The 12,652-nt window shown below is 35.1% G+C and overlaps 1 protein-coding gene across 1 annotated transcript; it reads right to left on the bottom strand.

Annotated features, from left to right (window-relative positions):
- Nucleotides 1–10,536: 10,536 nt before the first annotated feature.
- LOC138873021 (uncharacterized) lies at nucleotides 10,537–12,125 on the bottom strand. Its single transcript, XM_070151451.1, has 2 exons — nucleotides 12,110–12,125; nucleotides 10,537–11,045 (listed from the first exon to the last, which is right to left on the bottom strand). The coding sequence occupies exons 1-2, from the start codon at nucleotides 12,123–12,125 to the stop codon at nucleotides 10,537–10,539; spliced, it is 525 nt and encodes a 174-aa protein (XP_070007552.1).
- Nucleotides 12,126–12,652: the final 527 nt, after the last annotated feature.

Raw genomic sequence — 12,652 nt, 5'->3', positions numbered from 1 at the left:
CGCCTACCACAAGAAATGATGAAATGGGAGCGGGTGGTACGCCTACCACAAGAAATGATGAAATGGGAGCGGGTGGTACGCCTACCACAAGATGTAACGAAATGAGAGTGGGTGGTACGCCTACCACAAGATGTGAAAAGAAAGTGAAATCTGTCTTTGTTTTCCTTACTCTTGTTAGTGGTTGGATTTTAATTCTTATAGTTCTTTTGATAATCTGTTCTTACCTGTTATTTCCCAAAGCATGTTTCCCCCTTCCATCTTTACTTGTTTATTTCTACTTTACTTTCTGTTGTATATCATATAACTGCACAGGTTTATTTGGTAGTCTGGTCCTAGCCTCGTCACTACTTCGCCGAGGTTAGGTTAGGCACTTATCAGCACATGGGGCCGGTTGTGCTGATACTACACTCTGCACTCTTTTGTGCAGACCCCAGTGTTGTGGATTTCGGACCACAGTGAGATTGCTGATTCTTGATAATCAGGCGACCCGCAATAGTCCTGCAGGCATCTGCAGGCCTTGGCGTCTCCTTCTATCTACTATTCCCATTTCTTTCTTGCATTTCTAGAGATAGTGTTGTATTTATTCCTTTCAGACCCTTTATTTGTAGTATTCTTAGACCGTCTGTGAAACTATGACACCGGTTCTGGGTAGTCGTGACTCAAACAGTTGTATTGGATATTCATGTTCAGATAGCTTATTGTTTCTTTCTTCCGATTGTGTTAAATTTCGCTGTTTAAATGTTATTATTTCAAAATTGTTAATGAATATAAAATGGGTAAAAAGGTAAATTGTGCAATTAATTGGCTTGCCTAGCTCGTACTAGTAGGTGCCATCACGACTCCCGAGGGTGGGAATCCGAGTCGTGACAAGGATAATATTAATTTAATTACTATTCGCAAGCTTATGAATTCTTTAAAGATTACCTCTTCATCTTGTAAAACCATCAGTTGATACTTTTTTGTTTTCTCTTTATTTTCTCTAGGTCAGCCTTTATCAACTACTTGAACCTTACAGGTCCATTATTCTGTTTCTGGAGTAATCGCATTGATGTTGAACCTTTCTGCCATCTAGATGTAATCTGCAAGTATAACACATCATAATATCATAATGAATATATGTAACATTGCCAGAATGACTATAATACAAAATGGAAGAATACAAAAAACGAACAAGTTGTACGTCAAACTTATTGTCAGGAATGATGGTCTAAGTTAAAGAAAGAGCTTTTTCAATAATTTCATCATAAACTATATTATATGTAGAATGATCATCATCATTGTCAATTTTAGTTGGTCTAATTAATACCTTTACACAGATAGAACTTTTAGCTCTTGATAAAGCAACGTATAACTGACCATGAGAAAATACAGGTTCTCGCAAATAAATGCCAATAAAATCTAATGTTTGGCCTTGAGCTTTATTTATAGTCATGGCGAAACATAACCGTATTGAAAATTGTGTTCTTTTAAATTGAAGGGGTAGTTTTTCGTCTTCTGATGTTAATAGTGGTATTCGCGGAATGAAAACATGTGTATTTTTAAAATCTCCATTGGATATTGTAGCACTAATAACATGAGGTTTGAAATCATTACATATTAATCGTGTCCCATTGCACAAACCTTTGCAAGGATTCAAATTTCTTAGTAATATAATTGGATAATTTTTCTTTAGATATAATTTTTAGGGAGGTAAACCAGGAGGACTTAAAATGTGCAAAAATCTTCATATTCACTTTGATCTTTTGGATCAATTGTTTCATCAGTAGCTAAATAGACGTTTTCATCAGTCGGGAATTGAGAAATTAGCATGTCATTTATTTCATCAACGAAGTCATTTTTTGTAATTAGAATTGCACGAGAAGCAATAAAGGAAATATTTGAATGAGTTAAATATAAATCAGGATAAGTAACTTTAAATAGATGATTCAAGGAATCTTTTTCAGTGGTGAAAGGTATGATCAGAGGACGGGGAATTTCTATTTTGCTCTTATCATTTTTTTCTTTCTTTTCCATTACCAATTCTCATTAAATATTCACAAAAAGCTCAGTTTGCTTTCGCACACATATTTTCAGATAATTGTATTTTTTCAAGTTGATGCCAAATTTCAGAACATAGTAAGCTTTTACGAACAAAATCTTCCCTTTGTCCACCACGAACAATGGGAAGAGTTTGTCTAAAATCGCCACTGAATACAACAACCTTTCCGTCGAATAACATAGTTGTTTCCGTTAAATCTCTAAGGAGCAAATCTAGTGCTTCAATCATTTCTTTTTTCGCCATTGAAATTTCGTCCCATACTATTAGTTTTGCATCTCGAATCAACGATGACAATGAACTTTGTTTGCTAATATTGCAACTAAAATTTCCATCAACATCAATAGGTATTTTAAATCGGGAATGAGCAGTTCGGCCTCCAGGAAGAAGTGAAGCAGCAACACCCGAACACGCAGTCGCTAATGCTATAAATCCTCTATGTATCACTGTAGCTAATAAGGCACGATATAAAAACTTTTTCCAGTTCCGCCCGGACAATCAATGAAGAATGCTCCGGGTTTATCTGAGAATATTGTATCAAGGATTATATTGTAAGATCTTTTTTGTTCAATATTTAGTTTATATGGTAATAGTAGATCTTGTTCATTAACTATAATATTCCTTTCAAAATGTACATCTTTAGCTTCTTTGGCTATTGCAGATGATTGAATTTTGTCCTGAGTTAGTTCAAATTCGTTGATATCACGGCCTATTGAATGAAGAATATCATTAATATGATTTAACACTTTGTAACGAATTTCTCTTGTATGTATGTTCGGGCAGTTTTTGAAATCTTCGGGCATTCAAATTGTTCCCACAACTCTCTTGGATTAACGGGATTGCAATAAACTAATAGTACAGCAAATGAGTTCCCTAAACTGTGTGGCATTTGGTAACTTACTGCTTCTAACATGCATTCTATTAAATTATTATCGCAAAGTAACAATCCTCTTTTTTCGGCGGCTTCTCTAAATGTGTCACAAGTTACTCCATTTACAGTTCGCAAATCTTTATACGATTTAGGTCCTCTTACGTTCATTAAGAGCAATCTAAGATAGTATCTTTCTCCTTCGGTTGGATGACATGTTACAACTCTACCAATAGCAAATCCTTGTTGGCAATGTGACCACATTTTATATGTTGTGGACCAAACAAAATGTTCTGGAAATTCTCGATATAATAAATTCAAATTCAAGGGCAGCATACTGTTGTGAAGCATTGCAAGAACCATCCTACAAATTATAACAGGAAAATACAACAAAAGTATATGAGACAAATCCTACACATAAACTCAAAATAACACAAAAATAAGTACTTATGCAGCAATTTGTCTCAAAACCATAAACAAAAAGATATTCCGGATGGAACTTGAGTACACCAATCTCTAGCCCAACCATTGTTATATAAATTACATGTATTAGCAACTTTCATCCACTCGTATTCAATGACTCTGAGAAGAGATCACAAAAGTGGAATCCGTTTGTTTGGATTTTATCATTAGTATGAGGAACGACTAATAAAATCTGTCAACTCGCAAAAAATCAGCTAGCCTGTTCTGGATTCAACCCCAAAGATTGAAATACATAACCAATCAATTGGCGAGGAACACAGTACGCAAAGGCTTGACTAAAATATTCGAAAATCATGCTAGAAAACTAAATTAATAGGAACCAAATACGTTAGCGACTTCCACATAAGATCACGTGCTCCCTTCTAATCTTTTCTAACATGCTTTTCATAACTCAAAGCAATGACTTCAAATAAAGATTTTCTAATTAGATCCGAACACCAACAAAAAATTTAAAAGCATATATGACTAATAATAAGACCAACATGGTGCATTAGAATATGAAAAATAGTCATATTTGGAGATGAGCTACTGATAGCTCAACTAAAACTAATGCACACAACCAGATAGTGTAAGGGATCTTCCACATTCAACCAGCAAGACTTCCTTCCAGCGATTTTTCAGCATAATCGATTAACCCATTCAAATAATTCAGTAAAAACTATTCCACCTTCAACTAATGATTTGTCTCCTTGACCAACAAATATACTTGCAATTGAAGTGTATCTTCAAACCGACCTTTGCAAACTCTAGGACACCCCAATAGTTTTTAGAACCAAGATATATTTTAATTGGATGCATGGAGTTTGCATGACCTCGATAATCAAGGTTGTGCAGGTAGAAGAAACCTTCAGCATCTTTCATTTTATGCACTACTGGAGAAGCAAACTTTAGAAGGAAAATCCAACATATACAAAAATGATATGATTTGTGATTACAATTCTGTCCCAATAAAATTTTATATATACTTTCAGATGTTATTGGAAGTATTAGTATCTTAAAAGACAATATAGAAAAGCAATTGGAACCTACTTTGAGCTTGACGTCACAGCGTTGTGAGAAGTTTATCTAGTCTCCTCTTGACAGATTTTGGTATCCAATTCCACTTCGCGGGTAGTGCATCATCTTCTATATCTGGTTCTTTTGGCAAAGAACTTGGAAATGACAGAAACTATGACAATTGTAATTTGTTGCTTGAACGATTACACAACTTATTAGATTCATTTACTTAGCAATGAAAAAGAAAGTACCTTTTGAATCTTAATAGGATAGTTAATGTGTAAAGTAACTAACATCATCATGGGCAACCAATCAGTAGACGACCACCACTATCCCATGTTCTATCAACAACAGAAACTACCCTTTTATTTATCCTCCATTTGCTACATCCCAGAGTATCAAGAGCCTAGATACGATAAGAAGAACAAATATCTCTATTTTCATGATGGGAACAAACAAAGCAAACACAATCTCTAGATTTAAGATTGAATTTAATCATTGATTCATGAACTTCAAAAACTGGTTGTAACCATTTTCTAGGGCCTTTTTTCACTGCTTTACGTTATTTTCTTTGCTCTCTGTGTCTGCAGCATATTGAAAGCAGATAGAGCTGTCCAACCTTGTTATGACAGAAAATAAAAAGAAAGGGTACCCATAACTATATGTAAGTAAAAGAAAGTGCATGATATTATTATATCTTGCGTCCTTGTCCATTTCAATGGAGGTACTAACATCACTATGTGTCTGGCCTGCTGGTGCCATAAAGGTGAACAAACCATTGAGGAATAGTTCTTAAATAAAGAAGTTCAATATTTCAAGCCTAGCTTGTCAACAAAAGAAGTTTTTAGATGAGTCATATAGCTCCTAAAGAAAAAACATTACTTACATTTTGTTGAACTCCGTTGAAAGTCAGTGCGACACCTTGGATAGTACCAAATCTTCTGCACGCACTTCCTGGAAAAAATCCTACGATTATCATCAACTCGTTGTCACAAAAAAAAAATGGCATGGACGAAAAGGAAATTAACCAGCACTTTATTTCTTTTGTTGAGTTCTAATGTTGTGTACAAAGATAGGTTGACTGTTAGATGGACAACATCACTTCAATCCACGTGTGTTTTAATGCAAAGGCCACAACATCACCTTCGAACTTACAGCAAAAAGCAGAGCTCCATCCTACCAGATCAAACCGCTCTGTTCTCCGTCCTAGCCTCTGCTCCTCGGTTAGTTTCTTCCCCTCGCTCTGAATTTTTTTATATCTTTCTTTCGATCTTCTTTCTATGTTCTCAGTTGGACTGTAAAACTACTTTGCCTTTTGTCAATTTTTATTGCACTTTACTGAGCTTTTGGTTTTTGCGCTTCTTTTTGTTTCTTATTTTTCACTACTTTTTGTCTGATGCGAATCATTTTTTCACCGGCTATTGACTTCATCTATTGTTACTCTGCTTGGTTGAGTTCTATTCTGATTTTTTTCTTTACTGTTACAAGATTCAGTATTTGCTAATTCAATGACATTCAGTAAATCCACAGTCCACAAAGACCCTTTACACACACAAGGAGAGAAGATAAAACTTGTAAAGAATCTGAAATGACACTTTGAAGAAAAATATGAATTGAATTTAAGAAAACTAATTGAAGAACCTAAAAAAGGATTCTGTCAAATAATAAGACTTGAACTTGCTTTTGGCTCAATTGGCTTCTTGATAACTTTATAAAATCTTAAAAGTTTTGAAAGTGAGATTCGGTATCTTTATGCTGATTCTCAATAATTAGACTGCTGAAAGCAAGAAATTTAACCATGTATTCGATAATTTCATGCTTTATGACATCACTTTTTGGTGCTGGTTTTTTAACATTAATAATACTTACATGTTCTCATATATATATATATATGTAAGCATATCTTGAACATGATAATCTTACATGTAATTGCCATAGAAAACATACCTGAAGCGGAATCCATTATCTTGAAGCGGAAGCGTTAGTTCAAAACTGGTTTCTCGCCCCTTGTCCTGGTTTCTCGCCCCTTGCCCTAACTTTATGTTACCGCCGCCTTTAGAGATGGAAGAGAGAATAAAAATACGGTAACCCTAATGGGTGGGGAGAGGACCAATTTATAGAGGTTCTCACTTAATCTGGTACGTCCATCAAGTAACCGATCGGACGGATGAGATTTGCTCATTAATTAAATATTAATTATGGGCTTAATCTTATTGGGCCACATACACGTAAGAAAATGGTTTACATTCTCCCACTTGGCCCAATAATCACATAATATTAATATTTAATATAGGAACATTAGTTGTGCATAAACAAATCTCTTCTATAATGTCCATCATAAATATCACAATACGATAAACTAGTAAATGTGAGTTATGGCGGTTATACATAATTTGTCTACATACTCCCTTCCATATACTACAACATTAGTAATTTATCATTTCAGGTTCATAAGCTATAAAATATTATGGTCCACAATAATGTCTCCTTGAGACTTATCCTGTAATATCTCAAAACAATAATGTGTACACCATTATGAGAAACATGAAATCATTAATGTATATCAGAAACATATAAATGAGCTCAGAGTGTCAAAACATCAGAAATACATCAATCATAAGTACAGCCAAGACCCATTCTATGTACATGTTCTTTAAATATCTTTGGCTGTAAACCTTTCGTTAACGGATCTGCAATCATGAGATCAGTTCTAATATGCTCAAGTGACACTCTTTGTTTCTGAACTTCCTCCTTGACGGTAAAGTATTTCAATTCCATATGTTTGGCACCTTTGGAGTACTTATCGTTCTTGGAGAAGAATACTGTTGCAGAATTATCACAGTAAATTTTCAGCGGCTTGGTAATGGTGTCGACAACCCCAAGTCCTGAAATAAAGTTTCGCATCCATAATGCATGAATTGTGGCTTCAAAACATGCCACAAATTCTGCTTCCATCGTGGATGTAGCAATAACAGACTGTTTGGCACTCTTCCACGAAATTGCTCCTTCAGCTAATTGGAACAAATAACCAAACGTGAATTTTCTAGTGTCAATACATCCAATGAAATTTGAATCCGAGTATCCAACAACTTCCAAATGCTTGGATCTCCTATACATGAGCATGTAATCCTTCGTTCCTTTCAGGTACCTCAAAACTTTCTTTGTAGCTTTCCAATGATCAATTCCTGGGTTACTCTGATATCTTCCTAGCATTCCGACCGCAAAACTAATATCCGGTCTTGTGCAAGTCTGAGCATACATCAGACTACCAACAATTGAAGAGTAAGGAATTGATTCCATTTTCCTTTCGTTCTACATCATTCTTAGGGCATTGCATGAGACTAAATTTGTCCCCTTTTTGAATTGGAACAATTCCTGCTGAACAATTATTCATGTTAAATCTCTCTAGAACTCTTTCGATATAGCCTTTCTGAGACAATCCCAATAATTCTTGTGATCTATCACGGAATATTTCTATTCCTATTACATAGGATGCCTCACTCATATCTTTCATTTCAAAATTCTTAGAGAGAAAATCTTTAGTCTCACGTAATATGCCTAAATCATTAACAGCAAGTAGAATATCATCAATATATAGGACTAAAAATATAAACTTGCTCCCACTGATCTTTTGGTATATACACCGATCAACGGTATTTTCCACAAATCCAAAAGATGTTATGGTATCATTAAACTTTATATACCATTGTCGTGAGGCTTGTTTAAGTCCATATATTGACTTCTTCAGTTTACACACCATTTGACCTTTTCCTTTAGTTTCGAAACCCTCTGGTTGGTCCATATAAATTTCTTCCTCGAGGTCTCCATTAAGAAAGGCAGTTTTCACATCCATTTGGTGTAACTCTAAATCATAATGAGTCACCAAAGCCATAATAATTCTTAACGAATCGTTCTTTGAGACCGGCGAAAAGGTCTCTTTATAATCAATGCCTCCTTTCTGAGTATAACCCTTGGCAACAAGTCTGGCTTTGTATCTCTCAATATTGCCATTTGAATCGCGTTTGGTCTTAAAGACCCATCTACACCCGATTCTTTTAGAACTTTTTGGTAATTCAACAAGATCCCAGACTTTATTGTATTCCATGGATTTTAACTCTTCCTTCATGGAATCAATCCATTTGTCAGACTCATTACTTTCTATGGCTTGTGAAAATGAAACCGGATCCTTATTAAGACCAATGTCAAAATCCGACTCTTGCAAATAAACCACGTAATCATCCGAAATAGCCGATTTTCTAACTCTTTGAGATTTTCTTAATGGCATTTCTTGTGGTTCATTTGTGTCAGATATTTGTGAGTTAGTTTCTTCATGAAGTATTTCATCCAAATGTTGCTCTGTGTTGTCAAAGCGTTCTTCAACAACTGGAACAATATTTGGTATTTGTGTGGAAGTAGGCACATTTCTGGGTAATAGAATATTGACCCTCACCTCTTTAATTTCCACACTTTGCTTTTCAACACTCCCACTAACTTCACCATTCTCAATGAATCTTGCATTACCGGTTTCAACAATTCTCGAACTATGGTTTGGACAGTAAAACACATACCCTTTAGATTTCTCTGGGTAACCAATAAAGTAACCACTTACTGTTCGAGAATCTAATTTCTTTTCTTGTGGATTATAAACTCTAGCTTCCGCTGGGCAACCCCAAACATGCAGGTGCCTTAAACTAGGTTTCCTTTCTGTCCACAGTTCAAAAGGGGTCTTTGGAACTGCCTTACTAGGAACCCTATTTAATAAATATACAGCGGTTTTAAGAGAATACATCCACAATGATTTGGGTAATGAGGAATTACTTATCATGCTCCTAACCATATCCATAAGTGTTCGATTACGCCTTTCTGCAACACCATTTTGTTGAGGTGTTCCTGGCATAGTATACTGTGCACATATGCCACGTTCCTCGAGGAACTTTGCAAATGGACCTGGACATTGTCCTGATTCATTATATTTTCCATATTATTCACCACCTCTATCTGACCTAATGATTTTCACCTTTTTATCTAATTGCCTTTCAACCTCATTAACAAACACTTTGAGAGCATCTACTTCTTGAGATTTTTCTTTCAGCAAATAGATGTATCCATAACGTGAAAAATCATCGATAAAAGTGATAAAATATTTCTCTCCACCAAAAGATGGAACATCAAAGGGTCCACAAATATCGGTGTGTATAATTTCAAGAAGCTGGGTGCTTCTTGTGGCACCTTTCTTACTATGCTTGGTTTGCTTTCCCTTAATGCAATCCAAACACATAGTAAGATCAGTAAAATTTAGATTCGGAAGAATCTCATTTTTTACTAATCTTTCTAACCTTTCTTTGGATATATGACCCAAACGTCTATGCCACAAGTAAGCAGAACTTTCATCTAGTGAACTACGTTTAATTCCAACATTATGTTGAACAGTAAGAAGGGATTCAGAAAAACCAATATCAAGTTTCAATTTATATAAACCATCACTGAGAAAGCCAGAACCATAAAAAATAGCATTCTTATATAAATTGAAACATCCATTTCCAAACTTTAAATCAAATCCAGAAACATCAAGTCTTGAAAGAGAAATCAAATTCCTAGAAACTGAAGGTACATAAAGAGTCTGTAATAGATCAAGGTGACGTCCAGTCTCCATGATCAAACGATAAGTCCTTATGCCTTCAATTGGAGCCTTCATGCGATTTCCCATGAACAAGAAATCCTTATTTGGATTTGTAGTTTGGATCGTAAGGAATCCCTGCAACGTAGTAGATACATGAGAAGTTGCACCAGAATCAAGCCACCAAGTATTATTAGGAACTTCTACTAAATTTGATTAGAAACATACAAAAGCACTAATTGTACCTTTCTTTTCGAACCAAGCTTTACGTTTCAGGCAATCTTTCTGATAGTGTCCTTCCTTGTTACAGAAACGACACGTATCTGCCTTATGTTCCTTGTTAGCATCTTGTTGAGCTTTAGCAGGTGCTTTCTTCTTCTTGAACTTGTTGGCCTTCACTTTAAGTCCTTTACCAGCTCCTTGACCCATGAGGTTAATTGAATGATTACCTTGTTTCTTAAGTCTCGACTCCTCCTAAGTAAGCATACTGGACAATTCACTAACATTTCACTTATCCTTAATAGTGTTATAGTTAATTTAAAAAGGTCCATACTCAGGAGGTAACGAGTTCAGAATAAACTGAACCAAGAAGGAGTCATCCACTTTCATCCCCAAGGTCTGAAGTCTTGCTGCAATGTTAGTCATCTCGATGATATGGTTTTGCATACTACGCGACCCATCAAACTTCATGGTCGTGAGTTCAGCCATTAGTGTACCAGCGAGAGACTTATCTGCAGAACGAAAACGTTCTTCCACAAACGTCAGGTATTCCATGGCACTTTCTGTTTGTGGAATAGTACTCTTAATGTTGTTGGCAATATTCATTCGCATAAACATAAGGCTTAGCCTGTTAGAACGTTCCCATGCTTTATAGAAAGACTTCTCATCCGCACTGCTCGAATCAGTAATGGCAGCGGGCTTATCATTCAGCAGAGCCAAGTCAAGATCCATCACACCTAAGTAGAACTGGACTTGTTCACGCCATTCAGAGAAGTTCAATCCATTGAACATAGTAACAGACGAAGCAAGCGAATGAAAAGGAATAGCTGCAAAATAGATAATACATGCTCACAAATCAATATGGATTCAACAAAACAGTTAGAGCATATCGCAATTCTCCTTTGGGTAGATACTACGACACACTATCATAATTTAAATGACATTTAGTCTTTAATAGGTAAGTAAATATTTTTAACCAAATATATATGCCATCTTTGGACAGACAATATATATTTGACTAAGAATATTAATTTACCTCATCATATTCACTATTCATAGAATAATTGATTCACCTTTGGGTAAATCCTTAAGTTCTAGCAATAGTGGAAATTAATTTATCCACTAATTTTTATTATAGGCATTTCATTAATTTCATGGATAAACTACAATTTTATGTATGCGTATTTTCATAAACAAACTAGTTTGGTCACTTTGGTGACTAACAAACTATATAACATAAGTGCACACACAAAATAGAGATCATAAGTTTTTATGCATGTGAATACTTTAAACAATCTAGTTTGGTCACTTTGATGACTAACAAACTATATACATATTGATCACATACATAAAATAAACAATAAATAGTTTCACCAACCTAATAGCCCAAAACAGATTACTATATTGTCCAAGAATTTTTTAAAAAAAGTTTCAAATCAATTTATGGTATTAAGGCATCATTAACGTTACTCCCGTATCATCAAATTCTTGCATATCAGTATAATCGTTATCTTCTAATATCATAACCTATACAATACAAAATCTATTCAAGTACAGAGAAACAATTTTGTTTCTCTCGGTCAATAAAGAAGATGCTGCCCAAGGTCTTTAATGCCTCAGGCGTTGAAGAATTATTTGTTACAGAGTTCACAAGGTTTAAGGCATTGAAGAATCACTTCACTGGTTGCGCCGATGATTTAAAGCGTGTTCATAATTACCGTAGGTATACATAATTTCAAAACAGCAACTCATTCGCAAAGGTTTATTATTTTTAATGAAGATTATCAATTCAAGTAATTCAGGCTCTGATACCACATGTAAGCATAAACTTTAATTCATACCAGAATCTTGAACATGATAATCTTACATGTAATTGCCATAGAAAACATACCTGAAGCAGAATCCATTATCTTGAAGCGGAAGCGTTAGTTCAAAACTGGTTTCTCGCCCCTTGCCCTAACTTTATGTTATCGCCGCCTTTAGAGATGGAAGAGAGAATAAAAATACGGTAACCCTAATGGGTGGGGAGATGACCAATTTATAGAGGTTCTCACTTAATCCGGTACGCCCATCAAGTAACCGATCGGACGGATGAGATTTGCTCATTAATTAAATATTAATTATGGGCCTAATCTTATTAGACCACATACACGTAAGAAAATAGTTTACAATATATATATATATATAACATCCCCTATATGTATACTTTTTTTTTAGATGGAGTATCATATTCAAGAGTAATAGTTACCTAGTGTAGGGATGTAGTTAATGGGAAGAAAAATATGCACAAGCCAGATGCGAAATCCGGGGAAATGGCATGATCAAGAGCCCACTGAAAAACATGCAAGTCATTTTTGCTAACAGCTAAATGTTGAAGTATGATTTTGTGTTTGAACAAGAAGCTTCTCAAATGTTTTAGTATCAATCCTTCCTT

Source organism: Nicotiana sylvestris, chromosome 7 (genome assembly GCF_000393655.2).
Source record: "Nicotiana sylvestris chromosome 7, ASM39365v2, whole genome shotgun sequence".
Lineage (NCBI taxonomy): Eukaryota > Viridiplantae > Streptophyta > Magnoliopsida > Solanales > Solanaceae > Nicotiana > Nicotiana sylvestris.
This window is presented reverse-complemented; position numbering and strand designations above follow the sequence as displayed.